The sequence below is a fragment of the Dermacentor albipictus genome, chromosome 6, assembly GCF_038994185.2.
Source record: "Dermacentor albipictus isolate Rhodes 1998 colony chromosome 6, USDA_Dalb.pri_finalv2, whole genome shotgun sequence".
NCBI classification, from domain to species: domain Eukaryota; kingdom Metazoa; phylum Arthropoda; class Arachnida; order Ixodida; family Ixodidae; genus Dermacentor; species Dermacentor albipictus.
This window is the reverse complement of record NC_091826.1, coordinates 110,253,239-110,276,091: the sequence shown is the minus strand read 5'-3', so window position 1 is coordinate 110,276,091 and position 22,853 is coordinate 110,253,239. Positions and strand designations below refer to the sequence as shown.

The 22,853-nt window shown below is 49.0% G+C and overlaps 1 protein-coding gene across 1 annotated transcript in view; it reads left to right on the top strand.

Moving 5' to 3' along the window:
* Positions 1-22,853, top strand: part of LOC139061339 (uncharacterized) — a 115,419-nt gene that overhangs the window by 31,993 nt on the left and 60,573 nt on the right. The window contains exon 7 of the mRNA XM_070541247.1: positions 3,498-3,545. Within this exon, the coding sequence (XP_070397348.1) occupies positions 3,498-3,545 (48 nt within the window). The remainder of the gene's footprint in view (positions 1-3,497; positions 3,546-22,853) is intronic.

The window sequence follows — 22,853 nt, the reverse complement described above, 5'->3', positions numbered from 1 at the left end:
AGTTATTAATGAAAAATTTCGGCGAAACCCATCTCTTGACGTGTGTCAACGGTAATGCGTTTTGTATTGAATCAATATATCGACAGAAGGCATTGCCACCGTCGAAAAGAGTTATGTATGAGGCGTTTGAGCAACGGGATTCCTCTTTCGCGCTTCCCGAAGAAAAATTGGCGCCATGTAGCGCTGCCGCGTTGAAAAGCGGCACATACTGTTCGCATTTTAGGCGCAGACTGCTAAAGCTTCGGGTTGCGGACATTCAGGAATCTTGTGATTCTCGTTCTGAATTCTGCTTAGCATCCAAGAAATTTAGGGGAATTCTGGATTGCGAATCTGAAGTGTGTGGGGATGCGCGATCCTCGCGCCTCCACTGATATCTTGTTTTCCCGCATAGCCCCCTTCTCCGTGTGGCGTCGCCGCGTGGGCCGCGGCGGTCGGAGTGGTACAAGCGCGGTGCGAGAGATGGCGCGAGTGTCGCGCCGCTGCGCGGGTTCTTGGGTGCGGGAAAGACAAGGCGCTCTCTCTTGGGTCCGAGACAGCAAGCAGCACGGATGCGCCGTGCCGCGCATGCAGCGACCCTCTTTCCCGGCGGGTCGGCAAACAGCGCGAACATTCCGCGAGTGCGGCGACCGATGCTTCTGCGAGACCGCCTCGCGTGGCCGCCTTCGAACGTGCCACGATTCGCGTGACTATACACGCGAACGACCAGGCGTTGGGATCCAGCATGGGGCGAACATATTCGCTCGCTTCCGGTCGCGGTGAGTCGGACTTCTAGATTTGTCGCGCGCCCATCGGCATGTTTTGTGGATAGCAACTCGGCTAGCAGGGATTTATCTATGAAAGGTGCAATAAATGCCTTTGGGATTGTTTGCACTACTGTGTTGTCGTTCCTTTGTCCCAAGAGCACGGAGGAGAACCCCAATCACCCAACAAGTGTCGTCGCGTGTATCGGGACCGGTCAACGTAGTAGGTTGGCTGACGAGCGTCCCGCGACGTTTGCACGTGGCGATCACAGTGTCTGGCGATATCATTGAGGCTGAGACACGTGAAACAGATCTTCCCGGTATCGTCCGTAGGCTTAAGATTCGCGGCTGCGATGGGTCGATGCCAAGCTACACGCGTAGAAGCGACTGTCGTTGGGTACACTTGGCGAAACGGCAAGGAGGTTTGCAGTGAGTGCCATTTCGCTGCTTCGGCGTAACTCAGGGGCACGGCGACAGTCTGCTGCTGGACGGACACCAGTAGGGCCTTAGCGATGTTTTCCTGAATCGCGTGACGGAGAGTCCGAGACGAAGGGTTGGCAGGGGCGGCGGCTGGTGCTGCTGCTGCTCTTATGTCAGCCGCGGGTACTGGGTAGTAATACTTCTATCAAATCCTTGCGACAATACGGAAGCCGCACGAGGTACCTTGCTGTTGGTACGCTACCGCTGCTGTTGTGGCAGCTCCAGATGCTGAGTGATGGTGGACACAAGAGATATTTGACGAGCCGTCTCTTCACGGACGTCCGGTTTAGCTTGTGGGAAGATTTACAAGTGGTCAGGGTCGACTGCCAGCCCCGCAAGTGGGTCGTCGTGTTGGTAAGGACGTCGGGTCAAGTTCGTTGCTTTAGCAATTCATCTTAAATCTGACGCAGCGCTACAAGTTCGGCCACGGTGAATCTCAAAACGCTGTCGTCGATAGCCTTCATTACGTCCTGAATTTTAGAAGATTCTGTCATTGAAGCGTCGGCACGCTTCCACAGGTCGACGACGTCCTCGGTATAACTTGTAAAAGTCTCACTAGAATGTTGCACCCGAGCGCGCGAACGTCGTTCGGCACGCGACTTCCGGATGGCAGGGCGGCCGAAAACGCCTACAGAACGATGCCTGAAGAACGACGCTTTGAAAGTGAACCAGGTCTGAAAGTCTGTTGAATGGTTTTTATACAAGTTCGCCAATCTGAGAGGTAAAATATGACGTTATGCGACTTCGCGGTGTCATCGATTGTGCGTGCTCACACTCTCGTAACACGTGAGCAAGTGCTCGACGTCGTGGTCACCTCCGCCGCCGAACACACCGGGGATCTCTTCGGCTAAGCGCGCCAGAGCAAAGGACGGCTGGCGGCGGTGGCGTCTATGCGATGCATTGGAAGGCATGGTCGAGTGTAGCGTGTAGGATAGAAGTTCCAGAGTGCAGGAGTGGCATGACTCCAGCACCTCCACCACTTATAAAGAGGCTTGTAAAGGGTTGTAAAGATGTGCGCCATGGACCCGGAAAGACCCGCAGCAAACAGCACTGGTTCAAGTCGAGCACTCCCACGCTCACTGCGTTAAAGGTCCTGTTTTACGCCTGGGCCTCTCCTTTTCTCAAAGGGATATTTTTAATGTGTTACCATCCCTTGGGTACTTCATGCACTTTTCGGAGGCTATCTATATTTGTTTTATGTTTGTATCTAATCGTCTTGACGTCTATACGTATGTCACTGAACAGTCGCTGATAGAATGGTTAGCGTATCGGGCTGCATGCTGCGCTGAAATAATATGGTTCGAAACCAACTATCGGGCCAGCTTGGATCACTGGGTGTGTGCCAATGTGTGTGGCGCTCTTTGTTGAACGTCTTTGACGCTGACTCGGGTAAATACGTACGTGCCACTGGGAATGCGCACTGGTATATTCCACTGGAACGGACACGTGGTCAAGATTATGTCTCAGATTTGCACAACGGCGTCTCTCATAGCTATCGAGCTTCTTTGAGATGGGAACATCACTCACTCAATCAATCAATCAATCAATCAATCAATCAATCAATCAATCAATCAATCAATCAATCAATCAATCAATCAATCAATCAATCAATCAATCTTTATTGCAATAATTGACCGTGTACTCTTTGTAGCTGCAGAGTGGGGATCGCGTGTAGTCACGGAAAAGAATATTCCGTGCGCACTCGAATACGGCGCTTGGTTCGCATAGCATGGTGTAAGAGAGCTGAGAATACGCTACGAATACCAGCCGCTGAAGTACGACTCTGTAAAAAGCACCGACACACGGTACCATAGGTGCTCAGCAGCTGGCATGTGGACAGATTTCGTTGTAAACAATACCTTACAGGCATGAAGGAGTCTTCGAATCTTGTAAAATGGCATAGCATCTCATTCTGCAGCTTGCTGTAGAAGGCACAGACGTGATGTCAGGGACATCACATCGTCGTCTTGTTGATAAGTTTCACAACATTGATACAGAGAAATCGAAACAACCTCTAGCTTCTGGATTGAAATTAATTGAATTCTGGGGTATTGTGCGCAAAACGCAGGCTTCGATCATGAGACACGTCGCAGTGGGGGACTCGGGAATAATTTGGCCTCTAGCTTTTTGCATTGCTGGCTGTAAGTACGGTGGTTGCGAGGCTGTCAGCGAGTATTTTCTACGTGTTTCGAGCTCTAGGTTCATTGAATAGTGGGATGCGCGGTGGGCTTAATGTATTGCTCCCAGCCGTGTTCTCATTATTTATCAACATTTCAGAGACGACGAAGGGGAAGACGACGAAAACACTCTCAACGGAAAAAAAGAGTAAGTTGCCTCGAGTTTCAATTGTGGCCTCGAAGGAATAAGCTGCGGAAATTCATATCAGTTCTTGCTATATCGCGAAACAAATCCAGTAACATGGCAGAAAACACGCTGAGAACCTTTTATGCTACAAAACGTTACATCACGGTTCCATGTGTATACTTCGTGTCTCCTTTGTCATTCCTACTTTAAACACCGTTTTGTTGTGCTGTTACGAGAATTATACTACATCGTTCACAGTTGATAATACTCTTTGGCTACTTAAGCTGCAATTCTGGAATAGCAAGGTAATTGATGCGTGAGACATCAAAATGCATATTTAACTAAACAACGAAGTTTATTTTAAACAACTTTGTCTATACTGTTACGAGCCACCTCCTTGGACAAACGAAGAACATGACGACGGCCGGGACGCTGTGCGTGTTAAGCCATCTTGGCCATCCCTGTAAAGAGTCTGTTTTTAAATCGTGCTTCGTTTTCATCTATTTGACACCGCGCCACACATTAGTGGAAGTGCCAGGTGCTCTCGCCCCAGGACAGAGCTTCGAAGTGGTCGGCGCTGCGGTGCAACCACCATGGCAGTCCAGCCGGAATCTGCGTCTGCGCCGCGGACCACGATTGGTTTAGCCCACCCTCGAGACCCTGGAACGCTCAATGGGACCGATGACACCAACTTTGAGGAGTGGCTGACACAATACGAACGGGTGAGCGAACACGTTCACTGGGACCTGACGGTCATGCTGGCCAATGAGGTCTTTTATCTGAGTGGAACGGCGAAGTTGTGGTATGACAATCGTGGGGCCGAACTTGTGCGCTGGGATACATTCAAGTAAAAGCTCCGTGATCTGTTCGGCAAGACCTACAGTCGCAAAATCACTGCAAAGAAACCGCTGTCAACTGGAGCCCAAACGTCCGCGGAGTCGTACCTGTCGCACATACAGGATGTGCTGGCATTGTGCCATAATGCTGACAGCTACAGGCCAGAGTCTGACAAGGTCGGCCACGTCCTGAAGGGGATAGCGGACGACGCATTCAATCTGCTCATGTGCAGAAATTGTGCTACCGTCGGTGCCGTGATCGAGGAGTGCCAGCGCTTCGAGCAGGCCAAGAGTCGCCGTAGGGAACGACCATTCGCCCGGCTTTGCTTCGGAATCTCTTGCACTTCTCCAGATTCCATCTCATCGTGTAGGTCTTTCTGAAAAGCTTTTGTTGCGTTGCACCAGACCTTACAAGGTTTTACGGCAACTTGGCGACATGAACTACGAGATCGTGCCACTGCACACTTCTCAACCATCTACCCTGTCATCTCGTGACGTCGTGCTTGTATCCCCGCTTGAAGCCCAACTTTTCCACCACGTCTTCCTTGTTTAATTAGTCTGCGCCGAGACAGTGCTCCGACCGCCGGTGAGGTTAGGTCTTACGAACCACCACCTTGGGCTAACGAAGACGACGAAGATGGCCAGTGTTAAGAATGGCCACCTGCAGTGCAGGATTGCCACCCACTTACGACATGAAGGCAACCTCCCGGCACTGTTAAGAATGGCCAGCTGCACTGCAAGATTGCCTCCCGCTTACGTCTATGACGGCCAACATACCGGGAGCTTCGCCGCCAACTTCTAGCCACAGCGTGACTAAATCGACTTTGTGACGACTAGAGTTCGGCGGGCCAACTATTGTTCCCAAACTCCCCAACACGCTACCCGGAACGGCTCCGAGTTCTATGGGGCCCCTCCGAAGTCGGCTCCGGACATCGGAACGTGTGTGCCTTTGTGTGCGTAGGCCGTCCTACGGGAGGCGGCTAGTTTTGCGTTGACGAAACGAACATTCGCCGCCTTGTATCGCCGGCGGACCGAGTGTTTAAAAACTGATGTTGTGTGGATGCTCGACACACTTGAGCAGTCACGTTGGACTGACACTTCTGTCAAGCAGTCATGTTAGATTGCTACACTTTCTCAAACAGTCATGTTAGACTGGTATAAATATTGTAAATAATCCCATATTCCTCGTTCTCGATGAGAAGCAGTCCTTCCCTTCATCAACGTCCTCAGCGTGGATAAGTTGGACGACGGCATGGGCCAGCTACCTTCTAATTCATGCCGGACTCCAATCTTGACAACGGATCACGAGCGACGGGATTGAGCACCCAATCCTGACAACTGGTGGCAGCGCTGGGAGGGACTTTGCGACGTGGTGCTGTGACTGCGGTGAGTGCTTGGTTCTTGCTTTGACTCTCTAGGCTTCATTTTGTGGTTCTTCTGTTTAGAACAGTAGGGAAGCTAGATTGTTGAGTGTTAGCTAGGTTGTGTTTTCCGAGCTAGATATAGAAAGCAGGATCAAGGCAGTAAAGCAGCAATCATGGAGTTAAGGACACTGCTGAGAGTCGAATTGTTGATTGTTGGTGAGGAACTTGGCCTAGATGTGCGCAAGAAAATGCTAAAATCGGAAATTATTGGAGCTAATTTCCGAAAAAGCCAGTGAGGAAGAAATTGAAATGGGGTTTGAACTTCTGAAAAAAAGAGAGAAACGGGACAGAGAAAGAGCAGAACGGGACAGAGAAGAACGGGACTGAGAGAGAGAGGAACGCGATAAAGATAGCGAGTTAAGAAAAATGCAACTTGAACTTGAAAGCAAACGTTTGGAGTTCTTTCAAGGAAGTGAAGGCGCTCTGGTACGATCAAGTGAGGCAGAATCGTACCGCATGGACAGGCTATTAAAGCCATTTGAGGTCGGGACCGACATAGGCTTGTTTCTAAGCAATTTTGAAAGGACTTGCGAAAAGATGAACTTCGGCACGAGTACATGGCCACAGCGGTTGCTGTCTATGTTGCCGTGTGAGGCGGCGGAAGTAATCGCCAGACTGAGTGCACAGGATGCATATGATTATGCAAAATTTAAAGCTAGTCTCTTGAAGAAGTACCGCCTTTCAGCCGAAGCTTTTCGGAAAAGGTTTAGGAGCACAGGCAAGAAAGATAGCGAGGGATATCCGGAGTTTGCATAAAGCTTAAAGGCCAACCTAGTCGAGTGGCTTAAAAGCGCGGAAGCGCACGACAGCAGAGACATGATCATTGAATGCATGTGTTTAGAGCAGTTTTACAAAACCATCCCCCAAGCTGTGAAACTGTGGGTGCAAGACAGAGGGAATGTAAACACTGTGGAAAGGGCGGCCGAATTAGCCGAAGAGTACGCAACCCGTAGAAAGTTGAACGCCGAGGACGGAAACTTGGACGGTCGAAATGGACCGCGGAAACCATTTCCGTTCAAAAGGGGTGCGCAGATTAGACGATCGGAGCCTGTAGACATGGCGGAGAAGCCCACAGAAAAGAGCGAGAAGAAACTTAACGGAGAAACCGCACAAAAGAACAGAAAATAAAATTCGTATCTTTTAGACCAATTCGCTGTTACAAATGCCACAAACTGGGACATATAGCTGTAAACTGCGGGAAGCCTAGCGTAGTTTTCGCCTACGTGGAGGAAAAAGATGAGAATATGGAACTTTGAAGTCCATATCCTCACGACCTGCAAGTTAAGGGAAAACCATGCCGAGTGCTAAGGGACAGTGCCGCCACGATGGACATTGTCCATCTATCTTACGTGACGGTAGATGACTTCACCGGAGAAGTCGCATGGATAAAACAGGTTGTAGAAGAACACAGCGTGTTCAAAGTCGTGGCCAAAGTCAAAATCAATGGACCATTCGGGGAGCTAGAGACTGAGGCTACAGTTTCCAAATTTTTGTCACTGCAGTATTGCTACATCTTTTCGAATCGTTCAAATCAGTTACTGCGGGACAGAGGGCTCAAACTGGAAGAGGGCATAGTACAAGCATTGACCCGAGGCCAAGCTCGTAAGATCGCGGCGCTTTCGGCTGAAAATGCACAAGCTCCTCTAGCGGAAGCAGAAAAGGGGATAACTTCAATACCCGAATCCGAGCAAGGCCCGAGGGACAAAAGAACAGTTGAGGAGAGCCTGCCAGCTGACCAGCTCAATGAGAGCGTAGCACTAGAGTGTCAAAGTTCTAGCCTGCAGGAAGAGCAAGTCGACGCGCTCACAAGCGAGACAGGGTCGTTATTATCACCGCCCTCAAAGAACTTTGATCAGCGGGAAGTAGAACGACATGAAGGCATCCTCCTTACTTACGACATGAAGGCATCCTCCCGGCGCTGTTAAGAATGTCCAGCTGCACTGCAAGATTGCCTCCCGCTTACGTCTATGACGGCCAACATACCGGGAGCTTCGCCGCCAACTTCTAGCCACAGCGTGACTAAATCGACTTTGTGACGACTAAAGTTCGGCGGGCCAACTATTGTCCCAAACTCCCCAACGCGCTACCCGGAACGGCTCCGAGTTCTACGGAGCCCCTCCGACGTTGGCTCCGGACATCGGAACGTGTGTGCCTTTGTGTGCGTAGGCCGTCCTGCGGGAGGCGGCTAGTTTTGCGTTGACGAAACGAACATTCGCCGCCTTGTATCGCCGGCGGACCGAGTGTTTAAAAACTGCTGTTGTGCGGATGCTCGACACACTTCTCTTGAGCAGTCACGTTGGAATGACACTTCTCTCAAGCAGTCATGTTAGACTTATACACTTTCTCAAACAGTCATGTTAGACTGATATAAATATTGTAAATAAACCCATATTCCTCGTTCTCGATGAGAAGCAGTCCTTCCCTTCATCAACGTCCTCAGCGTGGATAAGTTGGACGACGGCGTGGGCCAGCTACCTTCTAATTCATGCTGGACTCCAATCTTGACAACGGATCACGAGCGACGGGATTGAGCCCCCAATCCTGACACCGGGATGTTGCACGTGTTTAGCCATCTTGGCCATCCCTGTAAATAGTCTCTGTTTGTAAATCATGCTTCGCTTTCATTTATTTAACGCCGCGTCACAATATTATTACTTCAGGACACACGAATAAATAGTTTGAGCCGTTGAGTTTAGAAGACTCATTAGCTTAGCAGGAATCCTTAAGCTGGAATCAGTTTGGAGAAATTGATTTTCCAGTTGTGTAGCAAAATGCATTGGACTTCCAGTTAAATTGGTCCAGTACTAATTAGGACAGCGTTTTGTTAAATTGGTTAATCTCGCAACAGTTATTTCAAAAGAAGTTTAGTGGGGCTTACCTCAAGTCTCGTTTACAGATTCATTGCAAGTAACGTGCATTGAGACCAGCCGGCTTTAACTCCTGAATTAGAATATGTTCTATGAAGCGTTTACTTAATAAGTAAATTAGTGAAGAATTTTTAATTACTCAACATTGCGTTTCACTTTTTTGTTCTAATAGACTATACCTCCGAGTAACGCAGCCAGAGCGACAGAATTGTGGTTTCTTTCAGGACAGATTTAAAAAGTCTGAACATTTGAATGAAGCAGTATAAATAAAGTGTCAAAGGCGCATACTTTACATTTTTAGCTTTGCATTTTGTTGGCTAACTTATGCAGTTGCACACGTCTAAGTATTAGAGTTATTTAGTGACCATAGCAGCAACTAGTTTTCGTCACCTGTCAACGCAGACAAACCCACCAATTTCCTCAGCAACTAACCTCTGTTTCTGCTCGCACAATATCAGTATTTTGTATAAAACAAAGAAAGCTGCGTAAATATATTGTAGAAGTGAATAAAATAACTGCATACTAAATACTGCGCCTCTGATTTTCTATTACCATTGTAGAAACAGTGAGGACGCCCAAAGATAAGCGCTTGTTGTGCTCTTCAACAGATTTCTTTTCGCCAAGCAGATGTTGGAACAATATTACATCGTGCCTTAGTGCGCTTTATGTAACCTGTTTTGGAAATTGTGTTTTCTGCAGTTATTCTGTTTCGGATTGAGTGAACAACGAAACCTTGATTGTTTATGTACCAGTGTAAAGTGCGACCTTCTCTCTTCTTTCTCATCTCTCAATCACCTTTTCCCAGTACAGGTAGCCTACCGGGCTCAGCCTGGTTAACCTCCCTGATTTCCTTATGACTTCTTTCTTCCCCCCCTCTCTCTCTTTGTGTGTGTGTGTGTGCATTTACTTGAGATGACTTTATGTTCCAGTGTGTTTTGTATCATTTAGCTCCGAGCTGCTCTGAGTAAATGTACATCATCTGATTTCGCGTGTGTCTGTTTTTTTTCGTGCTTGTTAGCTTTCTTTGGTTCCGTGCCGCGGTTTGTTGTTTAGTTTTAGAGGGACTTAAAAGAAAAATATTATTTTGACCTAGATTCAAATATTAGGCCTCGGTAATGACACACTTGCAATTCAAGAACTGAGCTTTTAAGCGAGAAAAGAAAATGGTAGATCAGAGTGGCGTCACCTGCACAGAACTGCGGTGTCACTCATTTGACATCAGCACTAGCTCATTTATATAAAGAGTGGTAGAGAGGTAGGTCGTCTGGGAATTACATCAACTAGTTTGTTTTGGTGCGGGCGGTAAGTATTGAGGAGGAGCAACGGGATGTTCGGTGGAAATTTTCAGCGTGCCATACACCAGCACGCGAAAAACAATAATATATTTCAAGAGAAATAACTTGTCGATTATCTCTCTTAATATTACCTTTAGTGACCGCTTAAGCATGTATTTGTTCGTGCTGTAAGGACGTAGCTGCCACAGTTTAGAGGCAGCAACACCTCCGATATACTGCACATAAAATTTTTTTACCGAAAGTTGTGTGTCCTTGGTATTGAGCTGATTTTCTAGTATGGAGGAAGACGACCCGCGGTAAGTTTCGTACCCCCTCCCCCGCAGAAAAATAAAATCAAGACATCGTTGTTTTTTTAAGTGTCATTCGTCATTGATAGGCTCTATAAATAACGCTGCACTTTTTTTTGTTCGGATCGTTTGGCAGGAAACTGATGCCAGATCTTTATCTGCTGGCTACACGCGAACATTGAAGATATTTGACAGTTAATGTGATCAGTGGCGTAAAAGATGCGAGCAGCAGAAGTTATCAGCAAGGCACACCATTCAATCAGTGCTGGTGCCTTGCTCACGTGTGATTATAGAAGCAGGAATACCAACAAGGTTTTCTATTCATAAGTAGAGTTACGGAAATGTCTAATATACTGTCTGGTTTTCTTTTTCTTCCACACAGTATTTTTTGTAGAGACAACCAAAACGAAGCAAAGTCAGAACTTACTTTTGTTTTCTGAAAGAAATTGCTTTGGTCTTGTTTAGAACTTAACAGCTGCAGTTGCTTTTTTTTTGCGTATGTGCACATAGGCATGTTGCACGTGACGTGCTAATTCAGATTTCAGTGCTCCACGCCACCGGTCATTTGAGGTCATGGATCCAAGAACAATCGGATGAACATCTGGAAGTACTTTTCGGAAGAATTCACTCTCACTGTGTACTTTATCAATGCATGGAAAAATAGGGTCAGCGTTTACGCTGACTGCAGCATGCAGTGTGTTGTGGATGAGTGATATTGCTGGAAAGGTTGTGACATCAGTGAGTAGCAGGGACTTAGAGCCAATGAATAGACATGGTTTACAGTATTTACTCGTTTAACGCTCGCACTTAATTATTACAGTGGAGCTGTTAGAACCTCGCTGAGTTGCTCTTGACGTCCGCAGCTTCGCTGAACTGGGAGAGAGACAGCTGAAAGAGAGTGAAAGCAGTGTATAAAAAATGGCTGTGGCTTAGGTAAGGTTAAGCCCAGGATGCGAAGCATACTAGCCTTTATTTTAGTTGTTGAACCACTGTTTAGCCTGGTGAACTGCTGTTGCTTGGCTATATTTGGTTCGGCTAGACGAAGAAACAACTCATGCATTACTGCTTCGCCTTCAAGAGTGGAACGCGCAGCAAGGGTGTAAGACAATGGGCTACAGGGCAGCGACTACGCGCCCCGCATTGGACGCGGTGAGCGTCGAGCAAAGCAGCGTTCGGCGCGGCAACGAAATGTGCGCCTGAGCAAGAGACGCACGCCTTAGAAACAGCTCGTTTCTAAGGCAACACCGCATTCACTAGAGGCGCTTTTGTACCGCTTTGAAGCATCGTACTCATGGCTCAGTGGTAGCGTCTCCGTCCCACACTCCGGAGACCCTGGTTCGATTCCCACCCAGCCCGTCTTGCAAGAGTTGAGCCAAAGCCACTTCTCCTCTGTCGTGACGTCACGGTGTCACGTGGTTTCATGGCGACACCGCCGCGCCTGAGGAGCTGGGTTGAGCTCTCGTAATATGCTTCGCATAAAATAGCATCGCGCAGCATAACGACGCGGCGAGGGTGGATGGAGCCTAGCTGGGAAGAAGGAGTGCGCGGCGGGGACATAGGTGGTGTGACGCCATTGCTCTCCGATAAAAACCCGCCTGCTCGCTTCGGCGGATTTCAAGAAGCTACCAGGTACACGGCGTCGGAGCTAGCATGCGTCAGAGGCGTTTATTTTAGGGATCGCCAGCCGTTTGTGCACATGCGCGAGTAAGAGCGGGCGTGAAAGAAAAAAACCGGGGGCTTTTGCTCCTTGAATATATGAATCTTCCTAGGCACTGAATCTGTTAGGGTGCATTATGTTAGCGTTATGAATCTGTTAGCGTGCATTTATCGTTCACCACCATCGCCATACTCTGAGTTTTGTCTGCAGTTTGAAAAGTTGTTGCGCACTGTTGCGAACGAAAACAAAAATGTGATTATCTGCGGAGACATCAACATAAACATTATCGACCCTAATAGTCCGTCATGTTCTGATTATCTTGCGTCTTTTCTTAGCTATGGCCTTGCTTCTCTAATCACTTCTCCAACTAGATGTGACATGACAGGATCTAATACGTTAATTGATCACATATTAACCAACTTTACTACAGATCATACGGCAGGAGTCATCGAGCACAGCATAACCGACCACTACCCTGTATTTTTGACTTTAGGTAGAGAAAATTCTAAAGCGTCTGAAAAGAAAGAGAAAGTACATTTCGACTCTCAAAAATTTATCTCTATGATACAGTCAAATGGCTGGACCGCAGTACTCTGCGAATCTTCCGCGGAAGAGGCTTATCAGTTGTTCTTGGCTGAAGTTACACGCTGCATTCATGAATGCACTACTACATCTATCCTAACTCGTTTCTTCAGTTCCCCTCGAAAACCTTGGGTCACGAAAGCGCTACTTCGATGTATATTGAAGAAAAATCGGCTCCACAAAAAGGTAATTTGTGAACCATTTAACTGTGAACTTAAATCTCGTTTCAAAAGATATTCTAATACGCTTGCAGCAGCACTTAAATGTGCTAAACGAGATTACTTTCAGAACAAGACTTTGAATAATGGCAATAATACGAGGCGCAACTGGCAGGTCATTAACGAATTCTTAAATAATAAATGCCGTGAGCATTTAACAAAAATAAAAACTGAGACACATACATACTGCCACCCAGCTGATATCGCGAATGCCTTCAGCGAGTATTTTAGCAGTACTTGCGATTCTCAAACAGATCCCCCATTACCGACATTGCCTCGTCATCTTCATTCTTTCTACTTGCGGCCTACGAATGCAAAGGAAGGTCTTCATGTTATATCTTCGCTTAGGTCTACTGGACCTGGCCTAGACTCTGTTCACCCATCACGTATCAAGTTAGTTTCTAATGAACTGTCTCCTATCATAGCCGATATTGTTAACAAAATGTTTAAAGCAGGCATATTTCCCAGTTCTCTGAAAGTTGGTAAAATAACACCTGTTTACAAAAAAGGCAATCGTGAACTTCTGAATAACTACAGGCCTATTTGTATTCTTTCATTTTTCAGTAAAATCATTGAACGACTAGTTCATACATGTTTATCATCCTACCTAGCAAAATTTAATCTACTATCACCTAAACAGTATGGCTTTCGGCAGGGTTGCTCAACTGAGCTTGCGCTTCTAACCTTTGCCGACAAAGTCAACAAGGCAATCGACCAAGGCTTGCTGGTTGGAAGTGTATTCATAGATTCAACAAAAGCCTTTGACACCATTATTCATAAAATTCTAATACATAATCTTGAATCTTACGGCATAACTGGCCCAGCACTTCAGCTTATTTCTAGCTACCTAACTAATCGTACTCAAGTTGTTCAGATTGACGACAAACTCTCATCTGCTAAGAACATATATCAAGGCGTTCCTCAGGGCTCGATCCTTGGCCCGCTGCTGTTTCTGCTGTTTATCAACGACCTACCTAATGTTCTAACCACTACGGACTGTATATTATATGCAGACGACACCACTATTTTTACTTGTGCTAACGATGTCGACGAGCTACAGCAAACTGTGAACGTTGATCTGCATAACATAACTTCCTGGTGTCAAAAGAACATGTTTTGCATCAATCCTCTAAAAACGGTTTTTATGGTTTTTCATTCCTTCCCGACACTAATTTCGAACTCTATATCGGTGCGTCTTGAAAACAACTTAATATCAATATCTGTTAGCACTAACTTTCTTGGCGTAGTTTTAGACAGGCATCTGAAATTCAGTCTTCATGCGCAGTCACTTGTCCGTAAGATATCGTTTGGAATACGCGCCATAATCAAAACCCGCTCGTACTTTCAGCCACACATTACCCATTCCCTTTATCATGCACACATTCACAGCCATTTATCTTACTGCATATCAGCCTGGGGAAACACATACCTCGCTCTCCTCAGCCAACTTCAACGCATGCAGAATCAGGCGATTCGCCTCATGACTTCCAGCCATTTCCTATCGAATGCAACGCCACTTTATTGCAGTTTAAACATTCATCCTCTTCATCAGCTCTTTCAGTTAAAGTTAACAATCGTGATCTATAAGTTATTTCGTAATATTGCACACATAGATGGCTTTGTTATTGAAACTTTTGTAAGTACTAACACCACTAGGTTCTCTGAACTCGATAATCGTCTTTTGCCTAAAGTGCGCACAAACTATGGTAAGTTCACTACCACATTTGCGGGAATAAAACTATGGAATTCTATTCCACATACCATTAAATCATCCCCCACAGAGCATATATTCAAGAATCAGGTTAAGAAATACTTTATGCAGCAACTCTCTTCATCCTAACCACTGCCTTTGTGATTGTAATCATAGTTGACTTAGCTATTATACTACACGTGTATTACTCATATTTTTATTGTATTTTACATTTGCATTGCTTGTTCACTACAGAAGTCTTCTTCGCATTTTTTTGTCTTACTAAACAGTTTTGAGTTCTTCTTTTTTCGCGCTGTTTCTTATTAAGTCTGTAATGCCACCGTAACCAATGCTTGTCCTGTATTGTCTTTTTTTATTATTTTTTCATGTATGGGAGTCCCCCTGACAGTTTGTAACTTTGGGGCTCCCTGTGTAGTGCTCATTTTGCATACAATTCTTGTAAATCTGACATCTTTGATGAATAGAACTTCAACTACGGAAGAGGTTTCTTAGCGCGTGTTGTATGTGTTTGTGCCCTAGACATGCCGGCATTGCGGAGTGCGGTCGAGTTTGTTTACACCCCGCCGCTGGCTGCGGGCGCGGTGAGGCAGTGAGCACTGACGCCCCGTTTGGTGATCGCTGTGTCTGAAGGTACAAGGTTCTGACTGGTGTTGTATAAGTCGCGGGTCGCTTTTTTCGTCGCGACGATAGATTGCATTTTTATGCGAAGCATATTACGAGAGCTCAACCCAGCTCCTCGGGCGCGGCGGTGTCGCCTTCAATGACTTTTGACCCCATGCCATACCACGTGACACCGTGACGTCACGACAGAGAAGAAACGGAGCTCCAACTCGCGCCGTCGCTCGCGGCGTCGCGGCGGCATATAAGCAGCTGCGCTTGTTTCTAGGTGGCTTTGGCTCAACTCTTGCAAGATGGGCTGGGTGGGAATCGAACCAGGGTCTCCGGAGTGTGAGACGGAGACGCTACCACTGAGCCACGAGTACGATGCTTCAAAGCGGTACAAAAGCGCCTCTAGTGAATGCGGTGTTGCCTTAGAAAAGAGCTGTTTCTAAGGCTCAGGCGTGCGTCGCTTGCTCAGGCGCACATTTCGTTGCCGCGCCGAACGCTGCGTTGCTCGACGCTCACCGCGTCCAATGCGGGGCGCGTAGTCGCTGCGCCGTAGCCCATTGTCTTACACCCCTTGGCGGGTCGACGGGAACGCTGTCGCGTTCCACTCTTGAAGGCGAAGCAGAGTAACCCATGAGTTGTTTCTTCGTCTACCCGAACCAAATATAGCCAAGCAACAGCAGTTCACCAGGCTAAACAGTGGTTCAACAACTAAAATAAAGGCTAGTATGCTTCGCATCCTGGGCTTAACCTTAGCTAAGCCACAGCCATTTTTTTACAAGCGCTGTTCCAGGAGGCCACATGTAAACGGCAAACGGAGGCCTCAGGAGAGCAGCTGAGGTTATAATAAAGCAGGAGGCGCAGGATCTCCAGGGCACCCAAGGGGACCCTGGAGGATCAAAGCTGGAAGCAGGCCAGCACGTGGGCTGGGGCCGCGGAGGCCGACGCATGCCAGGAGGTGTTCGCATAAAAAATTGTCTGTCGGCGATAGCGGAAAGCCGATGTTCTACACCCCTGGCACGCGCAGGCCTTGGCGAGCCCCAACCCACGGACCAGTCCGGGTTCTAGCTTTGGTTTCCCCGTTGCCGCTTTGGTGTCCTGGAGGCGCTGCCAATAATGCGAAATAACACTGTGTTATAATTAGCGCAAAACACGATTGAATAAATATAATTACGTCCAGCCGCCAACTAGTGACGCTAAGTTCAGTACTACCGCGCCTCGCGACTTCTGCAACACCAGTCAGAACTTTGCCACTGAAGCTACGGCGGTCAGACTTGCTAAGGCTTCTAGATTTTCAGTATATGTGGCCCGGGCTCTACTACGGTCGAAAGCTATGATCCACCACGACTGACTTAGCACGAGCGCCGCAGGTGCGAGGCAGTCTTTCCGACACAGCGGTCGCCAAACCGGGCGTCACTGCCCGCTTCTTCACCTATTTTACCGCGCCGGCAGCCAGCGTCCGAGCGCAGACAAACTCGACCCCGCACCGCAATGCCGGCACGCCTAGGGACAAACGCCTACAACACACGCTAAGAAACCTCCTTCGTAGTAGTGCCGGTGCTGCTCCGACCCGTGAGGAACGCGAACGGCAGCACCGTTCTGCCTGGGCATGGCTACTGGAACGCTTAGCGAACTTCAACCGACGATGACAATGCAAGGTGAGACAACACCAGCAGAGAACATGGATGTAATAAATGTAGACAGAACAGAAGGCGGAATAACAGGCTCCGCTCGCCACAACGCCGGGGAACGCCAGCGGACGGACGACGACTGGCAGACAGTCCTGACACTACGGCAAAAGAAGCAGCAGGCTCGAGAGCGCAAGTGACAAACGGACTCAACGGGCAGCACTAACCCGGCGAAACTAAGGAAACGACGAAAAGGCATACCCAAACTTCCTCCTCTTCCTAAGGATGACTTCAAGATAGTAATCCGACCACACCAGGGACTGCCTTTGAAGACTACCAGCACGCCGGCCCTCGCCGAAGCGATCGTCATGGCCTGCGACTACCAAATACGAGGTGAGCAATTTTTGCTCCGTATAAAGCCCGGCTCCAATATCGCCACACTTTCGACATCGAGTCAGGAGGTCGCAGAGCAGGCACGCCGAGTCCACTCCCTCACTATCAACGGACGTTCGCATGACGTTAACGTATACGCTGCCACCGGAGAGGAAGCTATCCGAGGAGTTATACACGGACTTCCACACCGAACGCCACCGGAGACCATCATAGCAAACATACGTATACGGACTCAAGGCGTCGAACTTATCCAAGCAAGAATGATCGGAGAAACAAAGAGTGCCGCCCTTACTTTCTGTGGCCCGTCACTACCTCGGGTGGTGTACTACAACGGAGGCGAACTCCTGTGTCATCCTTACCGTTCAGGTGTGCAAAACATGCCATGGAAAAGGGCATCGGACAGACGTCTGTCCACAGCCCGAGCTGCGAGTGTGCCGAATTTGTGGACTCAGAAACCCAGTGGACGGACACCCGTGTGAGCCAAAGTGTGCCTCGTGTGAGGGTGCCCACGTCACCGGGGACCGCAGCTGCCAACGACGCCTCAAGCAACCGAAAAAACCTCAAGTCAGAAAGAGCACTGACAAGCACAATGAAGGGCAGAAAAAACCTCGCTGGTTCGCCTCAGAGGATGAGGAATCGGACTACACAAACGGCCATAGGAGCGACCAACGCGACCGACAGGGAAGGACGAGATCGCCATCTCCACACCGACTGAACGCTCGGTCCAGATCAGCGTCACCTCACCAGAGCAGATCCCGCTCTCGAGCACGAGAGCGCGTCCAGGGAGGAGAAGCAAGGCTGACGCAACGAGCATCCAGAGAAGCACCGAAGGCGGCCTGCATTCTGACAAATCCACAGGTAAGCTGGGCAGCGGTCGCGTCCTCCACAACCAAACCTATCACACAAAACGAGGAATACAAGAAAATAGTTGCCGAAAACAGACAACTTAAGGCAAGCTTGGATAGCATGAAAAATGAACTTGAAACACTTAAACGACAAATGGCAAGCATGATGACGCACGGAGGAACCCATAAGACAAACGCACCCGCACAACTGTCCAACACAGACGAACCCAACACAGACCAAACGACTATCACAAACGCAGCCTATAGCACAGATGCCTACACCCATCACTCATCTGGAAGGGAAACTAGACAATATATGCGCACAAATGCAAATATTTTTTTGCAGAGCTTCACAATCTTAAGCGGTATGTCGACGACTCGCTCAAAGGAGCAAAAAAAACCCGGAAACGTCGTAGCAGCTTTAGCCCGGAGAACCGAGATCTAAAGGTCACCGTAACCACAGACACAGAACAGTTCGAGAGCCCATACTCTGGCTAACTCCACACCTACACGCCAAGAGAATCTCGAAATTTGGCAGTGGAACTGCCGATCACTACATAACAAACATGTTGCACTTACAGAATATATCAAGGCGGCGCTCGTCCCACCTGACATTATTTGTATTCAGGAAGTGGGGAAAATGCGGATACCTATTGGGGGCTACCGTTTTTACAGCGATTCGAACTACCCTGAAGTGGCAGCATTGGCCCGCAAGGACCTCACAATCACTGTCACCATAGCACCTGGCGTAGAAATCCACCACCAAATACTCACCATTTGCCAGTTAAGAAGGGTCGTCCCAAGTGTCTGATAACCAACGTATATAGCCCGCCTAGGGATAAGAGGGCCGATTTTTCATTAATTTTAAGTCACGTATCTACCTTGCTCTCAACGAAAGACCGACTAATCTTTCTCGGAGACTTTAACGCTTGGCACTCCGCATGGGGTTATCAACGCGACACCGTCAAGGGCTTCAATCTACTACGAGAAACTCAGTCCCACGAACTTGTACTGATTACGCAGCCAGGCACTCCTACAAGGATAGGAAACAGCGTTGCCCGGGACACCACGCCAGACCTTACGTTTGTCAACAATGAGACGGGGGTCACCTGGTGTAACCTGGACGAAACGCTAGGTAGTGATCAATATCTATTGTGTGTCAATGTTAACACAGCCAAAGTTCGACAGCCCCTAGGGGTGGCCGGGCTCACTGAAGGGAAAAGGTACAGAGAACGACACCAGGCTGCTTCCTCATTTCCAGCCACGGCCGCAGGTTGGACAGCTTTCCTCAAGGAGGCCCATGCTGCCACCACGAGAGAGATCAAGACCACAACGGAAGCACCAGCAGTAGACAGCCATCTCGCACACCTCTGGGAGGCCCACAGAAGCCTCACCAAACGCTGGTAGCGGCAGCGGCGTAATCGCAAACTTAAGCGCCGAATAGCCCTGCTGGCAAACGAAGCTAACACCTAGGCGAAGGAGCTGAATAATCAAAATTGGCGCAGCTTCTGCGACTCGCTCAGAGGCACCCTCAGCGCCAAGAAGACCTGGGCCATTCTTCGGTGCATGTTAGACCCAACTAGCACGCGCACGGAGACGTCTAACGTCATGCGGCGGCTGTTAGGAGAATACAAGGGCTCCGAACAAGAACTACTCGAGCACCTAAAACGCACCTACACCGGCGCTGCCCAGACACCTTCAAGCGTTATGAGAGAATACCAAGGACAGGATAACTCGAGCTTGGACGCCCCCATCACCTTCTCGGAGCTCTACGCAGCAGCACAAACCTTGAAGAAGAACACGGCTCCTGGACCCGACCAAATCACCAACGCAATGCTGCGCAACCTTAGTGACATAGCCCTACAGCACTTAGTCGACTTCTTCAATGAACAGGTCTGGCGAACGGATGGAAGACTACCGCGAGAATGGAAGCAAAACCGGGCAAGCCGCGCGAGCTCAACCATCTCAGGCCCATATCGCTCACGTCTTGCATGGGCAAGCTCTTTGAACGAGTAATTCTAACCCGACTCGAAGCCCACATCGAACGAAACTCACCCTTCCCTGAATCCATGTTCGGTTTCCGCAGGAGAATCTGTGCACAGGACGTCTTTCTTCTATTAAGACATGAGGTGCTCGATCCTCCTCCGGGCAGCATGGACAGAATCCTGCTAGCACTCGACGTCCATAAGGCATTTGATAACATCTCACACACTACAATACTAGACGGACTACGAGATGTCGGGTGTGGAGAAAGAGTATTTCATTACGTTCAAGACTTCCTGAGCAGCCGCTCCGCGAAAATAGGATTAGGTTCAGCACGTTCTGCTCTGTATCGCCTACCAGATATGGGCACTCCTCAAGGATCCATATTGTCACCACTTCTTTTTAACGTCGGCTTACGTAGAATGGCCCTGGACACACACAAGATCCAGGACCTTGGCTGCGCCATATATGCACACGACATTACACTCTGGGCCTGCAAAGGGTCCTACGGAAACCGACAAGACACGCTTCAACAGGCCATCAGCACCATTGAAAACTATATGAGGCGAGCAGGCATGAGGTGCGCTCCATCGAAATCGGAGTATATTCATATTAGACCTAGACATACCCAAGCGACCAGGGCTCCGGATCTGCAGCTCACCTTAGCGGGAGAGCCCATCAAGAGGGCATCCCACCTGCGCGTACTGGGAATGTGCATTCAAGAAATGGGCAGCGTTAGCATAGCGCTCTCCAATCTCAGACGCACTGTTCGGAGCGTAACTGGGCTTATTAGCAGAGTTGCACGCAGCCGAGAAGGCATGACCGAAGCAGATACCATGCAGCTAGTAAACGCCTTCGTCATTAGTCGTCTAACGTACGCCCCCCCCCCCCCCCCTGCCTTTCCAAACAACGCGGCGTCACGACATCGAACATGCGGATAAGCTCATAAGAATTGCCTGTAAAGCAGCACTAGGCCTGCCTGAAAGCACAAGCACGATCCGACTGAACGAATTAGGAATGATGAACACTTTCGAGGAATATGCAGCGGCCACTCTAATGGCGCAGCGTGAACGACTAAACACGAAACCTCAGGGACGCTCGGTTTTACAAAGACTTAACTATACACTGACACCACAATATTGTGGCGATGAAACAATCCTACTGCCATCTGAAATCCGAGAGCGGATCCACGTGGCGCCGATCCCCCGTCACATGCACCCAGTCCATCATGCGGCACGGAGACGCGTGCGGGCAGCCACCTTACTAAGGCGGCGAAGCGACCCGGATACTTACTTTACAGACGCGAGTTCGTATCACAAGAATACAGGCACCCTCAATACATTTGCAGCAGTCGTGACTAGCCAAGGACGAACAACCGTAGCAGCATCTATACACACCAAATCGGTTGCAACGGCCGAAGCTGTGGCCATAGCCCTTGCTATACGCGCCGCGGAAGCTAAGGGCCAATCGGCCTACGTGCTGACAGACTCGCAGGACGCCTGCCGCCTCTTCCTTGGGGGGGCTTTATCGAGCTGCGTCTTCCGCATCCTAGGAACCGAACTCACCATGGATCATTGCGTGACCTGGTGCCCGGCGCACACAGGGATAGCGGGGAACGAACGGGTGGACCGCTTGGCTCGAGGCATGACAGGCCGAGCCGCGGGCCACACCGCCCGGGAGAACACCTCGACACCCGGTGCGCCAAGAGAAATCCTCGAGTTGCAACGGCTAAGTAGGCGAACCAAAGCCCTTCCTCACCCAGACCTAGACAGGAGGCAAGCACGGGACTGGCGCCGCCTGCAAACAAACACTTTCCCACATTTATACAGTCTACACAAAATATACCCAGACAAATACAGCAACACATGCCCGTGGTGCGAAGGAACACCGACATTGGAACACATAACATTCCAGTGCGCGTCACGTCCGGCGGCTGCCACCTCGCCGCTGCTAGACAACACTCTACATAACTGGTCGTGGGAGGCGCGACTCGCGGAAGTGGAATTGGGAAGCCAACTGGCGACCCTTGACCAGGCCCGGCGAGCCGCTGTAACTAGTGGGGCCCTGGAGGAGGGGCTCCACCCACCATAACCAAACAGTCTCTATTACGATAAACGTTTACTCTCTCTCTCTCCTTCGTAGTATGTAGGCAGAGTTATATATTCAAGGAGAAAAAGCCCCCAGATTTTCACTCTCGCGCCCGCTGTTAGTCGCGCCTGCGCACAAACGGCTGGCGATTCCTCAAATGAACGTCTCGTCGAAGGTTACCGCCGCGTCGCGTCCGTGAAACGTCTGGCACACGACACCGCGACGCACATGGCGTCGCAACAAATCGCTTCTGTTGCGGCGGTTGCCTCAAGTGGCACGCCGTCCCAACCGAAACCCCTTGCAGAGGAAGGCGGCATGCATTTTTCTGAAGCCATAACTTCCCCTAGCTCGCCTGCAGTCTCTGGTATTTGCGATAGCGGAGCCACGCATAATTTCTTTTTCAATATTTTTACCGGTACGGACTTTACACGAGGCAAATTTGTGGCTACTTGACTGAAGCGTCAAACAACGCTCAGACTGCTGTGCAAATAAATGCAATCACAGGCGACAGGCTATGAACATATTGACAGTGGCCGACGAACTTTTGGACATGGACTAGCGCCATCTTGTAGCGACTTGCGGGAATCAATCAAGACGCTAGTATGCACAGGGCGTTCCGTGACTTGTGTTTTCTAATTTCATACTCCATAGCGGCTGTGGGGGCCTTGAACGATGGCTGGCCTCAAACCAGTAAATAAGGTATATTGTCTTTGTGCCATCGAAACGGCGGGAATTGTTTCTGAAAAATACATTTCGAAAATCAGCTGAGGTTCGACACTTCCATACAGGATGAATATTTGTGTCAGGCATTTAAAACTGGTTGCGCATTTAGTTTGCGACACGCTTTGTAACATTATTACCCTAATGTTCAAAGAAGGTGCATTTCCTTCATTTTTAAAAAATGCCAAG